Here is a 23,499-nt window from a genome sequence, read left to right on the forward strand (position 1 = left end):
AAAAGTTGTTTCAGATTCTGGAAACTGTGAGTGTGTGTGAGAGCTTGTGTATGAACGTTTCAGACTGTGAAGGAAGTGAGTGTTTCCTCGTGAAATCCTAAAAAGAAACAAACGTACTGTATTCATTGTGCGGATTCAGGGTCAGGTCGGCTCAGGTCGGCTCCTGTTTGTCTGAGCTAATGGACATAAATAAAGAATATATTGTTGTCAGAAATCACGCATTTTGTAGCTTAGTCGTGCGCCGACTGGTCTCCGGTCTGTCCTTCTCATCATTAAAAGCTGCTCTCAAGCTTTAACAGAGATATTCTCTTTTGAGTCCATTCAAACTGTTTAATTTTCAAATAATCTGATGTTCATTTGAAGTAAAAAAAAAAAACACAAGCAGAAAGCAATATGTTGAGAATAATGCATTTAGGTTATCTAATTTTAACTGAATGTGAAGGCTGGCATACAAGCCGTGCGACCATGTGCTCTCCTTTGCCCCACAACTCTAGTTAACGTCCACGCACTTTGTTTTGCTTTGTTTTCATACATCCCAGGTTACTGCAGTTTATATCTGTCAACTCTGCAGGAAAGCAATAGAAAGGTTGGGTTATAAAGGCAAAGGTGGGCAACCGAGCACATAAAGGCCCTGTATTATTTGAGCTTAAGAGATTTAGTGAAATTTGTCACAAATAAGCACCACATGGTGTCAACTCGTCCTCCATCCTCCGCTGGCCTCGACCTACTTACAAGACCAAAATCACTTTATCACATTTGAGTCATTTTCAGTAATCAAAAGCCCATTTTGATTGAAAATAAGTGAAAATAAAAACCCCAAACATTTAAATAGCTTCATCTGACTGAACCTCGAGTCCTTTGAAACAAACTGAATATCAATAATGAGAAGTGGCTCCAGAGCACTGCTAAATAAAGCAGAATGTACGGTGGGAGCCCAATAACTAATGGTTGCCCTGAGACTCCTTAGAAGATAAATGTGGTCTCCCTCGCAGCACTTACCCGCATTTGAGTTTAAACCATTTTAAATTAGTTTTTCTAATATATATGTAAATCTTTCCCAACGTGGGAAAGATTACCTGCTGTGATTGCATCTCACTTAAAACGCTGCACGTCTTCACTCAGCAGACAGCAGACACGTTTTGACTAGACAAAAACGTTTAATCAATAACCTCAAAATGTTGGGTTTACATGTTTGAAAAATAAGAAAAGCAAGAACTTTCTTAAATATTCATGATAACGGATAATGATCTGTGATGGTGGGATGTTGGGATGTTGGGATGGTGGGATGTTGGGCGCCGCTCGGTCAAGAGATGAGCTCTGAGTAGAGCGACTGATTGGCGAAGTCGACGGGTCTTTCCTGCGGGTTGGGCAGTGACGGACTCCCGCTGAGGCCGACGTGGGGGACACCGGCACCCAGGAAGTAGAAAGGCACATGCGTGATTTTCCCAGTGGACCAACACTGAAGACAGAGACAGAAACATGAGTCAGGAGCTGGTAGAGGACACGAGGAGGCTGGCGGGCTCATTTACTTTTATTTATAAAGTCCAAAAGCCTTTAAAATAGCTCACGGGATACAGCAAATCCACTGTATCAAGGTAATGTGCCCAGAATGGATTTAGAGCCCAATTTCTGGCATTTTAAATTCCTTCAGGGGATATAACGGGATATACGGTGTATATATAGAGCAATACTGACCACAGTGAGCAGAGCTCCGTGCCGAAAACTAGGGTGGAACTGCATTAGTCTTGGCTCTGCGCCTGGCTCCCCCTGAATGAAACCACTGGATCAAAAGAAACGGTTCAGGAGATGCAGATGAGAAGGAGACTATTCACACAGAAAAGCAACACATGTGAGCTCTTGTTCAGTCAAACAAGAACCAAGTTCAATCAAAGAGCGAACCATGGTAACAGCTCGAAGATGGGGTTGGCTCTGGTTTTGAACACGGCGATGGTGGCGGCCCGGTCCGCTGCTTGTGGGTCACCTGACAGAGAGAAAGAGACCGACGTCAGTCACTAAAGCCCAATAACTGACAGGTTCCATCATCATCATCATCATCATCATCATTATCATCATGATGAGCAGGAGAAACGTGGGACCTTTGAGCAGAACCGCGAGCCTCTCTCCTCTCGGATCCCAGGCTAAGGACTGGATCTCTCCGCCGACACTGAGGAAGATGAGCGGCACAGCGTTAGTGGAAACATTCACATCACACACATTCAAAATCCAAAGTCGATCACTTTTATGAGCTTTCCACAGAAAAATTGTACCGTATTTTCTGGACTATAAGCTGCACCTGCATATAAGCCGCATCTGCTCTATTTAAAAAAAAAAAGATATGCAAGCTGCAGATATTTATGTTGTTAGATTAGATATTTACTACATGTACAGAAGGATTTTGAACTGTAAATGATGTACATGTTTGTACCTAAATAGATCCTTTCCTAACAGTGTCTTTTAACACGGCAGCAACTTTACTGATTAAAACGGGACAGAACCAAGAGAAAATAACCGGTAATTATTTATCTATTTATCTGTTTGAAACCTGCTTCTACTTCTATCTGCTAAACAAGAAGTACTGTATTCTTCTTTGCATCTTAGTTTTGATTCTAATTCCGGTTAAAGCGCCCCGAGCGGTGGAAGAAAAATCCACATAATAGCCGCACCTTTGTATAAGCCGCATGGTTGAAAACCTATGAAAAAAGTAGCAGCTTATAGTCCAGAAAATACGGTAATTGTAAATGCAACAACATACAGCAAATTTGCTAATTAACATGGAAATGGAAGCAAAGCACAATATAAGGTGAAAAATAAGATGAATACAAATGAATGCAGCATGTCATTACTGCAGTCCCGGAGGGTGACTCTCCTCCTTTGTAGAAGTCATGCTCACATGTGTTATCTATGCAGGTAGGCTACAAGACGGCCAGTTATCCATTTGGTTAAAAGCGCTTACATAATGTCTCCATCTGGGGTGTTAAATGTCGTCTCTGAGAGGTCGGCCACGACAGCTGCGGCCTGCGGCCCCTTCAACGCGCTCGTGGGCAGACCTGAAACAAAGGGACCATGTCTTTTTTAACTCCAACACCCCGTGGTGATCCCATCTGAAGCACTTCCCAGCACGGTAGTCACTTCAAAAGGAAACCATTTCAACAGAAAAATGGATGTTCTGCCAGGTTTGTGTAGGGAGCAGTAGTTCACCTGGGGAGCCGCTGAAGGTCAGGGCGTAGATAACCGTCTCCCCCTGAACAGCGAAGAGAAGCCGACTCCCGTCCGGACTCCAACAGCCAGACTGAACAACAGTCAGAAACACCGTTGAGAGAATATTCTGTCAGCTAACGAAACTAGAATATCAAGGAAACAGCTTTCACCTGGCAGCGGCCTTTCATGCAGGGCCAGCGCTCACAGGTCCACATCCTGGTCTCCCAAACCCTGGAGGAAAACTTATTTTAGTTCACCATCCATGCATTATTTTTAAATAATTAAACAGAGATATCTTTATTCAGAATATGCTCAAATAGCTTTAAATTGGAGGACGTTCTGATACATTTCTGAGATCTTAATTTTGGGGAACCTGAACAGGGCAGAGGGCGTAGAAGCCAAGACGTGGCTGCCGTCCGGAGACCAGGAGAGGAGGGTGACGCCGCCTCCCCCAACGCGCTGGAGCGGCACGCAGGTCTCTGCAGCAACGTCCCACACCTGGGAGATGGACTGATCTTAAAAAGGTACAATAACGGGAGGAACAGCAGCAGTTCAGGATGAAGCAGCGGCAGCAAACCATCATCGACGTGTCCATGGGCGAGGCCGACACCAGGAGGGATCCACTCGGAGACCAGGCGATGGACGTGACGGGATTGTGACCAGGATGAGACAGAACTTGAGCACAACCGGACGATGGCCTGCAGGGGATCATCAGAGAAAAGAAACAGCTGCACTAAAACATGACTTCGGCGTTTAAGTGAGTTTAAGAGAGTTTAAGTGCATCTGAAAAACTCAGACAAAAAAGTCTTTCATTTCATCTGCAGAAAAAATACTTTAATGGAAGAAAATAATAATTCATACCCTAAAATGATTTTTTAACAACTATTAGTTTACATGAACTGGACACGATGAAGAAGCAGAAGAGTGGTGGATTGATCGGTTTATTTACTGTATTTTCCACACTACAAGTTGCACTTAAAATCCTCAAATTTTCTCAAAAATCGGCAGTGTGCCTGTAATCAGATTTGCCTTATGTATGAACTGTGTTTACTGACCTCAAACCAATTTTATGTGGTACACTGCGCTCAAAAATCTGTCAAAATGTTTTAATGCGATTTGTTAGCGATGAAGACGCTCCGCTTTGCCGATTGTCGGACCGTTCACAGCTGACACGGGGATGTTGTATTAAAGTCAGTCCTTGGTTGGATACGGGTTGCAACGTTAGATTACCAATTATGTTGTCCTGGAAAGCAGCCATCATCCAACATATAATCAACGTTACCTTACTATAATTAGGCATCAACCTAATGTTAGGTTTTTAGCGTAAACCCAGTTTTCAAATCTATAATCAAATTACATCCAAACTCACACCAATTTCAGGTGTCTGCTATCGCTGGCAAGGATGAACCAATCAGAGAACAGGACGTAGTACGACGCTAACCGCCGCAACTTTTTATTGGTGGATTTGTGGAAGACGAATGATCTAAAATCTGAGTGTATTTTTCTGCATTAGTTACAACTGAATGATATTCTGAGTTATCGTGAATGAGTTGAATAAAGTTCGACTCAGACTGTTTTTTTTTCTTGCTTTATAAATGTTTTATGATGCACCTTATAACCCGTGGTGCCTTATGTATGAAAATAGACCCGTCCATTGAAACTGCACCTTATAACCCGCGTAACGGTCCGTTAAATAGGGTACAGAAAAAATGTAAGGTTGACAAGGAAGATTAAAAAAAGAGGAGTATTATGCCCTTTTTTCTCCAGTCCACATGATTCCTGAGGTTTTATTCAAACATCTGTACGATGGTTTAGTCAGATTACCACAGAGACAGTCCAGCTCCCTCTTCAGCTATGAATTCACAGCTGATTTTACCTCCACCCACTCTAACATGAGCTGCACCTGGCTCGAGGTCGGGGTTACAGCATCAAGCTGTAAATCTAGACAGAAATTACACTCAGTAACCTCTGGAGCTCATTACACCGTAAGAGTGAGCATGTAACACCTGGTCTAATGGCTCACACCACCAATAAACCTAAGTAACTAAAAAAAACAACACACAAGTGAGTACTTAACTTTCTGATCCCGAACACACCGGCAACTCCAAGTGTTTTAGATTAAACCCAGACTTAAACGCAGCTGAAACGATCTGCTCGTGAGGATGACGTGGAGGTGACGTTACACACCTGTTTGACAGCGAGCAGGGGTCCACGTGCCAGACAAGGATGCAGTTCTGGCACGCGACCGCGAGGGCAGACGCGCACAGCGGCTTCCACTGCAGCACTGAAACGCTCTTCTGTAGCCGGTGCTTCAGCGTGGGCGTCGTGGCGCTGCGGGAGAACAAGAGAATACAGATCAGCGATGACTCCGTCAATAAGAGGACAAAGAACGCTGCTCCGAGGCCGAGGTGAGCTCAGATCTGAGCTTGTGTTCTGTGGTGGAGACACACAGCACTGTTGCATTGCTCCACTGGGACGGGTGTAACCGTCCTGTCATAAGGCGCTAACGCCGGGTTTGTACTCTTGCACTGTCAGTCTCCGATGATCTGCCCTTTCACCTGCTACTGCGCACTTTTCAAATTGTAGTCATACCGTACCTTTTGGGGTTGTAGATCTTGATGGAGTCATCCAACAAGGCCACAGCAAACTTATCGGTGTGGGGGTGCCAGGCGAAGGCTCGGACCACACAATCAGACCTGGTAACAGCAGGGGGGCAGCACAGGAAGTGGTCTTTCAGTTTACAATACATTTAGAGTACACATGCCGATTCTTCATAATAAATACAGTTTTAAGCCATTTTTGTAAATAAATAATCAACATATCACCAAGTTGGCACCTACCAGTTGAGCACCTGCGAGAACTCAGCGATCATGTCCTCACTGCTCAGCTAGATGCAGAAAAGGAAAATAAAAAACAGTTATTAGCACAGCTACTAATGTTCTGTGACGAAGTGTCACATGATAATAGATGCAACTTACTGTGAGATGAGGAAACAGGGAGCCGTGAAGGGAGGACACCCATCGCAGTAATGCCAGGATACAACCGGAGCTGACTGAGAGCCACTTTGGTACTGCAAACGCCACAGGACCGTTACTATGCACCCACGTACAGGATTATCAACGTATGTCCTAACTAAAAGACATTAGATTTGAGCAGATAGCGTACCTTCGGAGTGTGAGGTGGTAATTTCATTGAGCAGCCTGGTGAACCCACCGTCCCGCCTGCAACAGACAGAAAGGTGAAGGATCATCTCATAACTACGATATAATCTACTGCTAAACGTTACTGAAACCAGCTACGCTGCTGTACTGGGTTTTACTTGCACGGCCATGAGGCGGCGCTGCATCCCTCGCTTTGGGGGTAGACTGTTTAAGAGCAATACAAGTCTTTTGCCAATTCACTGCTCCTCTGAAAATGAGCAACAACACGTCAAACTGATGCTCCAAGTTAAAGCTGCAGTCGGTATCTTCCCACAAGTCCAGCAACAGGCTAGAAACCCCCCTTTCCCACGTCCCCCCCTCCCCAACCTCTCCATGACCTCCAAAACTGTCTACCTCCCCCTGCCGTCGACGAGTGCGCTGTAGTGCGGGAGGACAAGGAGGTTACTATGGAAACCAGAGGCATCAGAGAACCGATACCTGAGAATAAATCAATAATGTTACAAATGGATGTAAATACGTTTTATAATTAATAAACCTAGTATGACTGTTTCACAGCCGGCCTTCCTCAAGCGGTGTCTGGACAGGACTCGTGCCCCGGCAACTTCCAGCTGGGGCTCCACAAAACCAACCGAGTACCAAGTTCCATGTACCGGGAAGTAGCAAAGTGGGCGTCCCAAGAAGAGCGTTTCTTCAACCCGTCACCACTTAGGTACCGACGGCACACAGCCAAATCTCCAGTCCCATAGGGCTGCCAGGAGGCCGGCCGCAACTGCCGTTCACCTTCACCCTTGCACTGGTGTCTGCAACACGTGCACTAGAACCTGATCATGTGGAGGAACGTTATGTTCAGAGATGAGTCCAGATTCTGCCTACGGCCGTAGGATTGTGGGGTCAAAGTGTGGAGAAGATGCAGACAGAGAACCCAATCGCATATCAGTCCAGCTGATAGAATTAAATATTATGGTGGAGGCAGTGTGATGGTGTCGGGCGGCATCTCCTTCACTGGAAAAACGAGGCTCATCATCATTGGAGGAAATCTCAATGCAGAGAAATATTGAGATGAGATTCTGCAACCAGTAGCAATCCCTTATCTCCATTTTGGAACCAAACTCTATCCTCCAAGATGACAACACTCCCCCCACAGAGCGGGTTTATCAGAGACTACCTGCAGGACTTGGAGTGGAGAGAATGGGACGGCCCGCCAGCAGTCCTGACCTCAACCCCTCTGAACTGGATAAATTGTTATGTTGCCAATATGTGTTGTTTCTTCAAACTTTATTCATCCAACCCTCAAGAGGCAATGTTGTTTGGCATTGGCAGGAAAGATTTGGTAAATCTTTCATGGGTGCAGCCCACATACTCAGCTCTGCTGCTCATCCCATAAATGCATCTTCCTTACAAATGTGTTACCATAAAGGGAAATAAACAGGCTTTCCAACGGTATAAGATTTATCGCCAATAAGCATTGTTACAACAAAGAAATACTTCCTTACTTTTGTGCTACGTTTATATGAAAGATCAGTTCAAATGTTAACTGAGACAAATAGACTGCAACAATAAAAAAAATAACAGAAGAACATTAATCTTATTATTAACTTACTGAAATTATATCATGCTCTATAAGAAAAACCAAAGTAGTTCAACAGAACATTTCTATAAATGTGTTGATTGAACTGCTTGTAATGTGTTTCTTTAGGTGCATGTTGTAAATCTGTACTAAGGTTTACAGACTCAACAACATTTTGTCTGACTCATTTATTCTATCAAGTACTCTACTAAAAGGACCAAAACAACCTTTGTGGACATGAAGTAACGTTGAGAAACATGAAAACTCATGTGTGTCTGCTTCTGCTCACCATGCTGCTGCACTCCTCATCCACAGAGTTTCTGATTCGGAGTGGTCCAGGAAAGTCGCTCTGCTGCTGTTCTCTGCGCGGCTGTGAAGCTTCAGAGACTCTCTTGGAAAATGCAGACTGAGAGGACTGGAGTCCTGCAAAAGACACACCACACAACATGAGAGACCCTCACTGGGCTCAGCTCTTATGAATGAATCTTATGCTTAATAAGAATATTATTCATTATTTATTAATTATCAATTAGCATAATTCTTATGCTCTTAGTCCCCCTTTATGATCCAGGTCCTACTCAAGGTTTCTTCCCTCCTAAAGGGGAGTTTATACCTGCCAGTGTTTATGTTATGTTTATTTAATAATTGCTCGGGGGTCATGTTCTGGGTCTCTGGAAAGATCCTGGAGACAACTTCTGTTGTAACTTCTGATGCTCCTTTTAACACCCATCACTGTAACCTCTACTTACTTGTCATCTGGCCTTCACTTCACTCCTGTAGACTGATGCAGTGGTATCACTTCATCTACTAAACCATCACTGGAAGCACCCCTTCATATCTTGGCTCACTACTTAATATCAACATCAGTAATCTGAACCTACGTAACCTGGTCATTGCAGAAGCACGAACCTCCTTTGGCCATAATTCATTTCAGTTCGCTGCTGCAACAAACGCTTCAACTTCACACATTCATCCTATTCTCCTCGTTCAAAAATACACTCCCAACATTCATCTGTGATCATTGCACATGTTTGTAACTCTTCCGGACCAGCGCTACCACTTTTTACTCATATTTTTTATGTGTTGTGTGTTTTTTATATATCGTGTTTGATTGTTTGTTTCACTGTGATTGTATGTGTTTGGCTCTTTATGCTGCCTCTTGCTCAGGTCGTCATTGTAAATGAGAAACTGTTCTCAACTGACTTACCTAGTAAAATAAAGGTTAAAAAAATAAAGTGATAGAAGCTATATGAATAAAATTTAATTGAATTTAATTGAAAAGCTCACAGCAGGTGCTTCACTAACACTTAGGAGGCCCATCATGACCACAAATAAACAAACAGAATATCTAAATATCAAGTTACCCCATTAAAGGAGATCAACCCCCTGTTTTATCCCGAGATTGTGTTGGTGAAATGCTGCTGTGTGAAAGTGAAGCAGGAAAGTGGAGAAAGTGGATCAGGAAGGTGTAGCGGACCTGTTTGAGCAGCTCCTCGCTGCTGGTCCCGGGCAGCAGCACGTTGTTGGACTCGCACAGCGTGATCTGCCCGGCGGGCAGCGGGGGAGGAAACAGAGCCAGGGAGCACATCTTCACCCCTGCCGGACCCGGGAGACCCGGGAGACCCACGACAGACCCACGTCAGACCCGCCAGGTAACCTTCAACACAGAAACCAGGTTTACAACAACCAGCGGCTAACTGTTACTGTAAAAAAAAACAAATAGCAATAAAATCTGAATGAAAAGCTATCGTTTGATCAAATAATTCAATTTATATCAAATATACTTGTTGCTGCCATATAATTCTGAGACTGTAGCCACTGATGTAGCAGCTTGTTGCAGTAAACTAGTTCTGTCAAATTGCTCCTTTCTTTGCTTCTAATTGAGGTTTTCTTTTTAGTTTAGTTTGTTTGTTTGTTTGTTTTTGCTAATCTGCTTCATGGATTTTAACTATTTATGAGTTACCATGACAACTGAAATGTGGGAACATCTGAGTGAACTTTTCAAAAACCAGATTATAACCGAATAAACAGTTTTAGTCCGTTTGGTATTGAGATAGTTCACGTGTGTTACATGTTCATGATTGTTGCCAGGCAGGTATCACCCCAAACACATCAGCCCATGGGATTTCTAGAGCTTTCAGTCAAGTGGGAATACTTCCTACTGTATACTGTTGAACAGTTTTTCAACAAATGTTTATTTTAATATTTACATTTTTGTTAGTTTTAATAATATTGACTTTCATACATATTTTTCCTCAGAAATGTTCACTGCAACAACATTATTTCCCTTTTGTGGATTAATATGCTCTATTCAATTAAGTTCAGTACGTGTTAATAACTCATTGAGACAATCAAATTTGGACCCACTGATTTGCTGGACTCATAACATATGAAAGTATATGATGTTGCCAATGCTACTATATATCAGAAACAAAAACACTATGAAAGTTATTTTATTAAGATAAAAAAACATTTGAACAGATATTTGCAATTTCTATCAGTACTAAAAAAATACTTCTGGCGTCTTGGTCCAGGAAGAAGACAGACTGTATTCATACCTTACAATGAGTAGCCTGTGATGCTAGGATATTGTTCCATCTAACTATAGTATCTTATCTCTCTAGCTCCGGCTGGTTTGGTTGGTGACCTGTCTTTAACATTTCCCGTGGTGTCTTCGTTACCTTGTACTTGGTTTTCTACTGAGTCTTCACTTATCCTTCGCCGGGTTTTCTACTATAAACCCAGCTAAGAGCGCATGGCGGGGACTTGTTGACACATTTATCTGTAGTTCTGGTCCCGCCGTGTAGACTACGGAAACCCGGACGGACCAAAAGACGAGTTTCGCTGGGACACACAGGTGGAGTCCTGGTGTGCTGCCCCCTGCAGGAGGAACGCTGGAACTGCAGCACAAGTCAGACTAGTACAGGATGTATTAATCCTGGCAAAAGTTTTCCTTTTATTTCTTTTTTCTGGTTTTTCACGTGTTTTTTTTAAATGTTTTTGTCTTTTTAAATTTGGCTTTGTTGTACTTTGGTGAAATGCTTTATCACTGAAATGTTCTTTGATGGTCTGGTGTGTTTTTTTATTATTATTATTATTATTATTATTATTATTATTTTGTTTTATGGTTTTAAGCATTTTGCTGAATTTTGTGAAATGTTTTGTTTAGGTTCTTATTTTACACATTAAAATCTTGTATTGTTTTTTTTTTTATTATTTATTGTGATAATTATAATAATTATATTTTGTAGCCGTGTTCTTGATTTTATGGTGATGCCACACTACAAGCAATAAGCTTAATCTTCATGCATTATTATTTTACTGAACTAATGAAGTATAGACAATGAGTTTAGATCTTACACAAGAAAAGTTCTGCTTCCTCCGGCCCTCCTGGATGGTGGACGGATTCGTTCATGCGTCTTGCTCAAGGACACACGGGTAGTACCAGAAGCACCAGCAGCATCAGTCCTGATCAAGGATCATTACTGAACACAGAAAATAGTGAATGGCCCTGCTGACACATTTTCCGATGAAAAATAGAAACGTGCTGATGGAAAACAGCCTTATTGTGTATGGAGAGAGATGTGGCAGCGCCCCCTAGCGGCGCGACCCGCATTTCCGTGACGTCAATTCAGCACTGGGCATGAGACAGCTCCCTCCCCCCAAAACCCTGCGCCTCACGTTGCATGGGTCCCCAGCTCCTGATAACACAATTTACCCTCTGGGATCCATCCCGGTAACATGAAACTCGTGGATGTGGCTGCTGGAAATGCCAAAGACGCCCCAGGACTGAGGAAAAACAACGAGCAGCTCTCCGACACGGACAAATAGAAAAGCGAGCCCACCCCTTCACTTGACAACGCGACAGCGAGCAGGCAGAAAGGTATGGGAATGTCACGCTATCCGCTTAAACGCTGCTAGAATAAGCCGCCGGGACGGGATGCCGTCGCTGGGCAGCGGGGGCTTCATGCCGCTCACTGCACCATGAGTGATGCTGATGATGGCAAGAGGACGATCGTCGTCGATGAATGCTACAAAATCACATTTGTGCGGGCGAGAAAAAGCGCACATAAGGGAATATTTGTGTTGCTGCCAGCAGCGTTGAGCAAAACGTACAGACGCTGCGGCAGTTTCACTTGGCATGGACCATAGTAGGAATCGGGGCTTGTAATTCATGTACGTCGGCTGTGATGCCGCTGAGTGTCATCATCACATCCCTCGGTTATTTAAAGATTGATCTTGCTCTCCTCCTTAATTCGCACAGGCCGCTGGAGGTTGATGCCCGTTTTTTCCCCCGCTTTTGCGCGGCTCTGCTTGTGCATTGGTGCAGTGTAAGACATGAAGCTGCTGGACATGTGAATTGGGCACATGTGCGCTCGCTTTACTCCCTCTCAAACACACGCACGCACGCATGCACGCACGCACGCACGCACTGCTTTACGTACACATCCACACGCAGGCTGGTTATGCAATTTGTCATATTCTTCATTACACACAATGAGCTTGTCCTGATGCGCGAGTGGGAGTCTCTCTCTCTGCGCGGCCGCTGCTCCTTCCCGAGGATGTGCATGTACAACCTCCTCTGCTCGATTCATTCATAAAGCCCATCTCCACTCGGGGTGATGATGGCTCCACTGGGCCGTTTTGGTTTTCCCATTCACAGACGCAGGCATGATGCGTTACAACGTGATTCAGAAAGAATTTGTTGGTGGAAATTCAGTGACTGACTCGATAAACCACGAGACTGGTCAAAACTCTGGGCTCAATGCCCAGAGTTTTGGCTGTTTTGCATTGTTTTGCATTGTTTGAATCATGGAAGTAAGTTTTGTTGGCCCCAGCAGACACTGAAGATGACTGTTGTTTCAGCACTGGACAGCTCCCTAATGAAGACGACTACACTATTTGTGGAGCTGTCCAGTGCTGAAATTGACTCGAGTTGATATATAGAAAAGCAACAAGCATATTATGAGCTGACAATGGATTCATCAATGGCTATAAATCCTCCTAATGTATTTTTTATAACAATCTTTTCCCCCAGGTTTTCTTCTCATTGCTACATCCTGCATCCCCCCTAACCTGCTGTGTTGGGGAAACCCCTGATGAGTGGGACCTGTATCCATGAGCCCCGTGCCCCTTCCCCTTCCCTGTCAGGCTTCAGCACCCCCATCTCAGAACCCCCCTATCGAAGGCTCGATGGAGACACCCCTGCCTGCACCCCTGAAACTGACCTGACCCCCACACAGTGTGTCCTCCGTAACGTACTGTCCATCGACACTGGCGGCCCAGGGGCTCCCAGTGGCAACAGCCCCACTCCCAGCGATAGACCCTCAGCCCACTTTGACAACAGCGTGCTGAAACTACAGGAACATGAGGTCTGTCAGTGCGGCGGCGGGGCCGAAGCAGGACACAGTCCAGAGGCTGGGGCTGTCCGGAGCCGCTCAGAGAATATCCGGCTACAATCAGGAAGTGGAGGTTTTTTGGAGGGACTGTTTGGCTGCCTAAAACCAGTCTGGACCATGATCGGAAAGGCCTACTCCACTGAACACAAACATAACCACGAAGGTATGTCCCACCTCTGCTCAGTTTTACTCTACTGTACTGTATTTAAACTGGGAAGTCAGATAAGGGATGATTTAAACTTCTCAGTTATTTTATTGCATAAGATTATTTCAAATAAATAATGTTATGCAATAACAACAAACATTAAAAAAAATATCTTAAAGCTGAAACCATATTAGTGGAATAATTTAAAGTTATACATTTCAAATTCCGCCCATTTGAGTAGAATTACAAATGTACGATTAATATTATTGGATCTTTGTAAAATGTTGGATCACTGGAACTGGACCTAAAAACAATTATTGAAACAAGTTGATAACCACAACATCTGCCAACATTTTAGTATTTGCTGTTTTGTCTTTCAACAAATGATGGCTGTGAATTATGTGTATTTTATTTTCTGTAATGCAATTTAAAAAACAAAAATGTCATACATTCTGGATTCATTACAAATCAACTGAAATATTGCAAGCCTTTTATTATTTTAATATTGCTGATTATGGCTTACAGTTTAAGATTAAGATTCCCAGAATATTCTAATTTCTTGAGATAGGATATTTGAGTTTTCTTAAGCTGTAAGCCATGATCAGCAATATTAAAATAATAAAAGGCTTGCAATATTTCAGTTGATTTGTAATGAATCCAGAATGTATGACATTTTTGCATTACAGAAAATAAAGGAATGTATCACAATATTCTAATTTTCTGAGACAGTCCTGTATAGTACTTAAAGGTAGAGTGTCAAGATCTAAAATGTGGTGCAGCAGACATGTAGACATGGTAAAGCTCAACCACCAGTCATTCTTAAAAAAACACAACTTGAATACATTTACCGTTTTATTTTTAAATCTAGAACTCCTCAATTTCTGTTGTTCACTGGTTTCCACCTTGCACAGCTGTCAACACGTTTTTGGCTCTGTCAGTCCCGTTCAACTGGTGTCACCAGAAAAAATTGAGTTTTCACAGCTGGCGAGGGGGAAGCGTCATGTGCATCTTCCTGCACTGCTGTAGCTCTCAAGAGATCTTGCCCCTCCAGTGGACCTCATGAAGAATTGATCTGCCTGTCTGTTTTATTCTAACAGACTCATCCGTCTGTAGTGGCCATGCCTTCACAGTCATTTAAGCAATGTCGGTGTGACAGATGACAGATGGATCAAACCATGAGTGGATTATTAGTTTTAGCTCATTTTTCTCTTTTTCTTCTCCATGTCACAGCATATAAAAGTAACGGTCTGCTTGATAAGCTGCCAATAATCCATTTATTTAAACATGTCTAGCCTTTAATGGGATACAGTTGTATCTTGCCGTCAGTACTGTACTATTATTTGCTCAGCCAGTCCCCTTTAACCTTCTTTTCCTTGTTAATAGGAGTACATATTGAGTTTGGGACACTTTCCAATCAATATGATTATTATAACTTAGGGAATAAATACACAAAAACACTGGAAAATAAAAGTGAAATGACTTTTTTTCTATCTTTTTTAACATTTTACTATTTACTATCATTTTCCTGGTCTGAATTTAGAGTCCTGGGAGGTTCCTTTTGAAGAAATTTCTGACCTGCAGTGGGTGGGCAGCGGGGCTCAGGGAGCTGTCTTCCTTGGAAAGTTCCACGGAGAAGAGGTGGCTGTCAAGAAAGTGCGGGATATCAAAGAAACTGAGATCAAACATCTCCGCAAACTCAAGCACCCCAACATCATCACTTTCAAGTGAGGACACTGTGACTCTCATTTTACTGTGACACCCTTCCAGTGATGTAACTGTAATTGTGCTGTTCCTTTCCTTGTAGGGGTGTGTGCACCCAGGCACCCTGTTACTGTATCTTGATGGAGTATTGTGCCCAAGGCCAGCTGTATGAGGTGCTCAGAGCGGGCCGTAATATCACCCCCTCCCTCCTGGTTGACTGGGCCATGGGCATTGCAGGTGGCATGAACTACTTACACCTCCACAAAATCATCCACAGAGACCTCAAATCCCCAAAGTAAGACAGTCGAATCAGAGTTTCCTTCAGCACAAGAGCTGAAATGTTACTACCACTGTTCATCATGTCTGTAATGTCACTTTTACAGCATGCTGATCACGCACGATGACCTGGTGAAGATCTCTGACTTTGGCACTTCAAAAGAACTCAGTGACAAGAGCACTAAGATGTCATTTGCCGGCACTGTGGCCTGGATGGCTCCTGAAGTCATTCGGAATGAGCCAGTGTCAGAGAAAGTTGATATCTGGTGAGCCCGATTAACATTCACATTGTTCTTTGCTTACAGATGGAGCAGCAAAAGCTTCTCTCAGTACTATTCTGCACCGCAGAACAAATGCAGACAAACATGTCAGAATTGAGAGTTGACAGTAATGATTTCAAGTTGATCTTATTTCCCTTCTGGTCTCTGTAACCTAAAGCATCATGACCGCCTTCAGTCTTGACTAAAAAAATAAATCCTGACATATTCTAGGTCTTTTGGAGTGGTGCTGTGGGAGATGCTAACTGGAGAGATCCCTTATAAAGATGTAGACTCGTCTGCCATCATCTGGGGCGTGGGAAACAACAGCCTGCAGCTGCCCATACCTGAAAGCTGCCCAGATGGTTTCAAGATCCTCCTCAGACAGTGCTGGTGAGTGGCGCCTGGAAATGGACAGTAAGAATGATGAGAGATGAGAGCAGATAGGAGTAGTAGGCTGTTGCACGGGGAAGTGTTTGCTCATGGTTTAAGTACTTTATTTTTTGTTGTGCATAGAAAGTGTACACAACTGTGTTTCCCTTCTTGGATTTGCAGGAATTGTAAGCCCAGAAATAGACCTTCTTTCCGTCAGATCCTTCTTCATTTGGATATAGCATCAGCTGATGTACTATCAACACCACAGGAAACATACTTCAAGTCCCAGGTATGGTTGCCTGTATTATTACTTCCAAGAAAGGCTGAGTGCAAAGTTCAGAGGTTTATAAATAATATTTACCTTATCCCGTCCCTCACTAGCCATAAGCTCAGCTACACATCTTTTCTTTTGACTCTGCAAGGCAAAACAAAGAGAGAGAAAGTTGTGAGAATATATAATAGGTTTTTAAGGTAGAGGTTTTTCTCAGTTTGTAATCTCATCTAGAAATGGCAGTTCAAAATATCAGTGGAGGTTAAGTTGAGGTGGAAAAACCATAATAACAGCCTTCTATGTGAGATTGTTTAATAGAATCTGTAACGGCGATGTTCTACTATGCTGTGATGCTCGCATTGTGAGTCACTACTGTCTGCTAAAAATGTGGCTTTGGCCTTTCGCCATATTTTGAAGTCATAAAAAAAGGGAAATAAATCGATATTCTTCCTCCAAACATGAAAGATCATCTTTAACCTTGAAAACCTTTGACTCACCAAGCAGACATTTTTTGTTCATGCCTCTGTTCACTAAATCTGAATTTGAGGCGAGTCATTTTCTCATTTTGTGAAACCAAAGCGTTGTTGTTTTTATCGTATTTGCACGCTTCTGTGCATCGACACGCACAAACAGACATGTGCACCCACCACATATCGCACAAAGCAATCAGTTAAATGAAACGCTGCACAATAGGAGCTGCTCCTAAAGTCAGCTCTCGACAAACATAGTTAACAGAAATGTGCTCTCATCAGGCTGAATGGAGAGAGGAGGTGAAACAGCACTTTGAAAAGATTAAATCTGAGGGCACTTGTCTGCACCGACTCGACGAGGAACTGATCAACCGACGCAGAGAGGAACTCAGGTCGGCCGTTTCACATATTCTGACACAATTTAGCTTATATTTACTCAAAGTCTTATGCTCTACCAGACTATTGGCAACCTGAAGATAGCTGTGACTGTATGATGAAAGTATGAAATCTCCTCCCTTTGTCCCTTTCTTGCTGCCTCTCCTTTGTCTGCCTTTGAGAATCAGAATCAGTTCTTTGAGTGTATGTCTGATGTTATATAGATCCAGAATGACATGATCAGCTCTCTTTTCTTTCCAGACATGCTTTGGACATCCGTGAACACTACGAGAGGAAACTGGAGAGGGCTAATAACCTTTACATGGAGCTCAGCGCTGTCATGCTGCAGTTAGAGCTCAAAGAAAAAGAGTTGCAGAGGTGCACATGAATACTCAAAAAAAGAGAAGAAGAAGCTCTTTACATATAAGACCTTCGTGCATTTAAACTGTGATGTAATATTGTTATTTATTTCCAGGAGAGAGCAGTCTTTGGATAAAAAGTACCCAGGACTGTTCAAGCACCACAGCTCCAGACAGAGTGGCTCCTCCAACTCCATGGACAAACTCATCAAGAAGAGAAATGTCCCACAGAAACTGCCCTCAGGAAAGAGGTGTGAGATCACATTTCAGTGGGGATTTGGTAAAAGATTGATACAGAAAAGGGTTAAATAAATATGCATGAGAGTTGTGGAGTGCAGTTGTTGACTAATCCTTCCCACTTGTTCAGGCCAGACCTTCTTAAGTCTGAGGTAATCATTCCCAAAATGGATCCTTCCGTAATGCAAGTCACTATCCCGGCCTGCCCCAACAGAAGCTCCACTTCCCCCAGCCGGTCCAGGCGAGTGAAGACCCGCCACCGCAAGCCGGGCAAGGGCAGCAGCGGGGACCTGGCCGGACTGAAGGCCAATCAGTCGTCCCCTAACAGGAACACGGCCGCCCAGGCCAACAGCTCCACCAACAACACCTCCAAGCAGCTGCTGGAGCCGTCTGCAGCCCTGCGGGGCCTCGGACACGAGCAGCAGCAGAGGCAGCTCTCCTCCTCCAGCCCCGACCTCATCTGCACCACCCTGGAGGCTGAAGCCCAGGGAAAAGTGGAGCCCTCCGTCAGCGGGCTGGAGAGAGGGGGGAGCCTCAGCGCCTCCGCGGGGTTGGGGGGCGCGGGAGTTGGTGCGGTCGGGCTGGACGACCTCACGGAAACCCCTCCACGCAGTGACACTCCCAGTGAGGATGCTGCATCCTTCCCCTTCTCCAGCAGTCCGGACTCACCGTGTGGAAAGGGAGCGGCGGCACGAAGAGGATCCTTGGGATGTCCTCGTCTTCCCCATGATGGAGACGATAAAGAGGAGGGAGCCGGGGCTGTGAGGTTACCCCGGGGGGCATCGGGGGGAATCGGGAGTCAGCACCTCACACCTTCAGCCATTCTGTACCGGGCAGCTATCACACGCAAACAGGTACCACACTGCTTCATAGTCCCAGAGGTGTCAAGGAACAAAGTACAAATACTTTGTTACCTTAAAGGAGCTTGAAGGCCGGATTGTGGCAAGATTTATGAAAAAAATCCGTATACATTTTAAGTTTTCTAGTAATAATGTCAGATGAAGCGTTCCAAACCCAAAAGAATGAGCCCTCTAGTGTATCTCTCCTTTGCCTTGAACAGGCTGTGTGCTGCAAAATGTGCTGCAATTCGGTCCCGAATTTCCTGGGCTGCGGATGTGACGTCACATGACGCTGCATGTGCGTTCTCCCCGTTCTCCCGTGCCGGCTTCACTGTTGGCTGCAGTACCCCCAACGGCCGTCGTGGTGAGGGGTGGCGCTAGAGAGTCTCATTTCTTAAAAGGAGCCTCAAGCTCCTTTAAGTAGAAATTTTGGTTATCTATATTAGTTATTATTATCTATATGAGTAATTATTTTTCAGCCTCGTTACTCGATTTCATTTCGGCCTTTAAAAAAAAACTATCCAGTTAAATTGCTCCATCCGGATAGAGTGAATTTGGTTGTGGTTGTTTCAGATGTTCTTGTCCAGTTTTGTTCTTACATCCGTTCCCTCAGATTCCTGCAACTAAACTTGGATTCAAATAAAGGTTAGGATAAATGATAACATGCCTCTGAAGTTTGACTTTTTTTCACCATTACAATACTTATAGGCAACTAGTCGTCATATCTTCTGCTCTCTGAAACAGATGTTAAGGCTCAATAGTACACATATATGCTTCTTTAATATATTTGCATTATACTAAGATGCATTCATTTTCAATGGCTTTTGTCCTTAATGGCCTTTTCCCCCTTACATTACTTTTACTTTTATACTTTAAGTAGTTTTGAAACCAGTACTTTTATACTTTTACTTGAGTAAAAAACTTGAGTTGATACTTCAACTTCTGCAGGAGTATTTTTAAACTCTAGTATCTATACTTCTACCTGAGTAATGAATGTGAATACTTTTGACACCTCTGCATAGTCCTCCTCCCGACCGTACTTGAGCAGGTTGACTCTCACATATTTCCTGTTCCTGACAGAGACGTGGAGTGTCATCGGAAGAGGAGGAGGGGGAAGTTGACAGTGAGGTTGAGTTACCACGGAGACGGTGAGTAACTTGCCATTCTTTTGTCACTGGAAAATTCCCTCAAGCCATCCTCCCTTTCTGACAAGTTGCAGATTCGTTCAGAGGGCTAAGAATAGCTTCCAAATTGCGTCATTCTCTCATATCATAAATCTCAGTGACTTTAAAGCCAGTTTTGTTTCTTTTGCTTTTATCTCGCCAGGCGTCCGACCAGCATTACCAAGTGTCAGTCGGTTTCTACCTTCAGTTCGGAGAACCTGTCGGTCTCCGACGGCGAGGAGGGTCACACCACCGACCACTCCCACAGCGGCACGCCCGACGTGGTCAGCACCAACACGGACGACAGGCTGGACGACCGCAGCGACGACCTCCTGTCTCAGGGGTCAGAGATCCCAGCGGACAACACTGATCCTGCGCAGGCTTCTGATGGCCTGTCAGAGAGAGATGGAGCCCAGGGGCAAGACAAAGCTCATCTGGATGCTGGGCAGAATCCTAATGAGGTAAAAGAAGCTGCATGGAAAGCATTGTGCATAACATTGTGCATCATATATATATATATATATATATATATATATATATATATATATATATATATATATATATATATATATATATATATATATATATATATATATATATATATATATATATATATATATATATATATATGTCTCAGAAAATTAGAATATTGTGATTTTCTGTAATGCAATTACAAAAACAAAAATGTCATACATTCTGGATTCATTACAAATCAACTGAAATATTGCAAGCCTTTTATTATTTTAATATTTCTGATCATGGCTTACAGCTTAAGAAAACTCAAATATCCTATCTCAAAAAATTTGAATATTCTGGGAATATTAATCTTAAACTGTAAGCCATAATCAGCAATATTAAAATAATAAAAGGCTTGCAATATTTCAGTTGATATTTATGTAATGAATCCAGAATGTATGACATTTTTGTTTTTTTAATTGCATTACAGAAAATAAAGAACTTTATCACAATATTCAAGTTTTCTGAGACAGTCCTGTATATATAAACTCAAGTAAATGAGTGTTATCTATCTTTTTTGGCCCCTAAATCTTGCATAAAGAAGTAATGGTAGTATTTTTATTTGGTTGGCATTCAGATGTGACTTGCACCTTTTAGTACTTGTAAAACAGAGATCTGGGGTGCCACTCTAACAGATCAAACCAGTCATTCACGTTGCCTTTTGCAGTGGAGACACTCACCAGGCACCTCAAACAGTTTTTCTGGTATCATAAAGCTTCTTGGAGTCAAATTAGTTGCAGCCTGATGATCTTTTGGTGGCAGTGTCTTAACCTATTGTAGCCATAACTGTAGTGTGATGTGGAGTTAATTTGCCAAACGTGAGACTGCATGCCCTGGAGTGACTGTTGCATGCTGCTGTGTCATTGCTCAATTAAAATATTGCTAACCCTTATTTGACATTTCCCACATTCTTGCATTTGTGCTTTTACCTAAGTGTCTGCAGCTACTGCTGTGCTTCGTCTCTGACGCCTCTCTGCACTTTCTGCCACTTTCTCTCTAGAGCCGGGCTCTGTGTGATGATTCCGACTGTGACAGTGCCGAGCTGGATCAGTCAGGTAGTGGGGAGCCCAGCCGTCCCCCCAGCGCTGGAGCGTGGGTGCCGTCATCTCAGCCCTACCAGGGCTCTCCGCAGGCCCCCCACACGGGACCTCCGTAGGTCGCCGGGCACAAGCAAAGACCTCCAGCTTCCCCACAACGAGCAGCCATCACAGACTTACACCCATTTATCAGTGCAGTGCATTACTGTTGCCACGAGGGATCATACCTACCACACCATTCAGACTCTGACAAGTTGACTTATGGTGGTCCATAACTTTGTTGGCAGGTAAACGAGCATCAGGTGGAATAGGAAATGTCATAACCAAACACCCGATATTTTGGCAGCTTGTGACATCAGATAAATGTCTGTTAAGTAGGGTTTTTTTAGGCAAAATTGTTACCACGGTAACCTTAGCCACTGCTTCAGTTCAGCAAAAACCTTTTCCTCAGACACACACAAGAAGAAACCACACTCTTAGTCCTTTAAACACTATAACTTTTACTCTGGGAGCATCCTCTATGACACTCCACACACTAATGCATCAAATGCTAATGAATAATAATGTAAATATCCCTTACGTACCACATGAGAAATATCTAACTCTATTTTATTTGTAAGATAAAATATAAGACTTAATGGTATGCAGCCCCGTGAACAAATGCATGATTACATGTTTATAATTTATGGTTTGAATGTGTCCGTTTTATATTTTGTGAAAGTTTACACTTTTTTAATCCTGAAAGTATTATTTCCGTATCTTATTTTTATTTATTTATTTTTTGTAAGTGTCCGCACTCACGAAAAAGAGAGAGAAAAAAAAATCAACGTGGATTTAAAATCTCACCAAAAACTATGATTATGATGCATAAATAGGAATCTCAGTAGATACTATATATATATATATATATATATTGTTTTGTTTTACTCTACTACTGAGTTTCAAACACACGTGACACATGTGAGGTTTTTATTGGGTTCATCAGGTCTGACTTTTGGGTTCACTCTAAATACACCTCTGCCATCGTGTAGTCTAGTTTATTGTTCACAGCTGCAGCAAATGTGTGTGTGGGATCTGTTTGTTCATTTATGCAGACAGGATGTGGAGCATCCTTCTGCCTGATGAACATCTTTCCAAATATATTCAGCAAAAACAACATGACACTACATAAGTTTAAGAAAGTTGTACCCGAGTGTCAATTTAGCGTTTAATGTTTTGTCTGTTATTTTCGTTCTCTGATAAACTACTAAACTAGATTAAATTGACAAAACAAGGATTTTTTTTTTTATTTATCACAAACTCCTAATTGTAAAACCTTAGCGCCTTCGTTACCTACAATGCAACTCAGCCACGTCCAAGAGTAAGGTGCACTGTTAATGTAGCTTTAAATTTATACTGCGCCTCAGAAAAGAGGAGGCTACCGAGTTTGTTTGTTTTTTTATTACAGAGCGAAACATATTAACTGTTTACAGATGGAAGCTCATTTCTCTCTGGCTCCACGACTCCTTTTGTTGCCCATTTCAATTTGTTTCTCTGCAACTTTATTTTTCTTTTCATACTGTCTGTAACAACCAACGGATGCTTCTCTAGAAACGTTGATGCGACATCCATGAGTCGGCATATAACTTTTACTTCAAAGTTAAACGAAGTTCATCGGTGTAAAAGAGCAAAAGTACTTTTATTTGGGGTTTCTATTTGATGTGATGTGGTTAGAGGGGACACTCACCGGTCAGGGGGTCTTATGAACCCAGTAGAAGTTCTTGGTGGTCTTGTTTTTGTCATGACCCAGAAGGTCTCCTGTTGTTCTTGAAGTTGACAGGCTTCTTAAAAACCTCATCCGTTCCTTTGACCCTTTAAGATCACTGCAGGAGGAACCAGATAAAGAGTAGAGCACTTCTCTGTGGTGGTTACTAGTAGAACAGTAAGTTTCCTTTGAGGTTAAATAACTGTTTTTGTTTTTATACAGCATTGCACATTGTACTTGTAACATAGGAATTATATTGAAAGCAAAAATATTAAGAGGAACAATAAATAATGTATTGGTTAAAAACAAATGTGTGATGTTTGTTAAAAGAAAAAAACCTAAAAGATGGGCCATGTTATAGCTGCAGTTTGTGCTGTTGTCACATCACATAAGACAGCTGAATGAGAAA

At 42.9% G+C, this 23,499-nt stretch overlaps 2 protein-coding genes across 4 annotated transcripts; one reads left to right on the forward strand and one right to left on the reverse strand.

Annotated features, from left to right (window-relative positions):
- Window positions 1–1,155: 1,155 nt before the first annotated feature.
- On the reverse strand, window positions 1,156–10,721 carry aaas (achalasia, adrenocortical insufficiency, alacrimia). Of its 2 annotated transcripts, none has more exons than XM_061734740.1 (17): window positions 10,608–10,721; window positions 9,404–9,583; window positions 8,216–8,349; window positions 6,364–6,419; window positions 6,177–6,268; window positions 6,039–6,085; window positions 5,796–5,894; window positions 5,386–5,529; window positions 3,776–3,896; window positions 3,572–3,696; window positions 3,369–3,429; window positions 3,199–3,289; window positions 2,954–3,047; window positions 2,097–2,164; window positions 1,900–1,981; window positions 1,696–1,780; window positions 1,156–1,459 (listed from the first exon to the last, which is right to left on the reverse strand). In XM_061734740.1, the coding sequence occupies exons 2-17, from the start codon at window positions 9,512–9,514 to the stop codon at window positions 1,304–1,306; spliced, it is 1,566 nt and encodes a 521-aa protein (XP_061590724.1). In that variant the 5' UTR covers window positions 9,515–9,583; window positions 10,608–10,721; the 3' UTR covers window positions 1,156–1,303. The 2 variants fall into 2 exon arrangements, with proteins under 2 accessions (XP_061590724.1, XP_061590723.1); XM_061734739.1 differs by having other exon boundaries at window positions 10,485–10,720.
- An 848-nt stretch (window positions 10,722–11,569) lies between these two features.
- Window positions 11,570–23,471, forward strand: map3k12 (mitogen-activated protein kinase kinase kinase 12). 2 transcript variants are annotated; one of them, XM_061735404.1, is made up of 14 exons: window positions 11,570–11,809; window positions 12,965–13,488; window positions 15,011–15,194; window positions 15,275–15,466; window positions 15,555–15,713; window positions 15,939–16,097; window positions 16,260–16,368; window positions 17,103–17,212; window positions 17,457–17,573; window positions 17,671–17,823; window positions 17,922–18,645; window positions 19,711–19,778; window positions 19,957–20,254; window positions 21,310–23,471. In XM_061735404.1, exons 2-14 carry the CDS (start codon window positions 13,026–13,028, stop codon window positions 21,463–21,465), a joined length of 2,892 nt encoding a protein of 963 aa, XP_061591388.1. In that variant the 5' UTR covers window positions 11,570–11,809; window positions 12,965–13,025; the 3' UTR covers window positions 21,466–23,471. The 2 variants fall into 2 exon arrangements, with proteins under 2 accessions (XP_061591388.1, XP_061591390.1); XM_061735406.1 differs by having other exon boundaries at window positions 17,671–17,805.
- The last annotated feature ends 28 nt before the right edge of the window (window positions 23,472–23,499 follow it).

This window comes from Cololabis saira, chromosome 12 (genome assembly GCF_033807715.1).
Source record: "Cololabis saira isolate AMF1-May2022 chromosome 12, fColSai1.1, whole genome shotgun sequence".
NCBI lineage: Eukaryota > Metazoa > Chordata > Actinopteri > Beloniformes > Belonidae > Cololabis > Cololabis saira.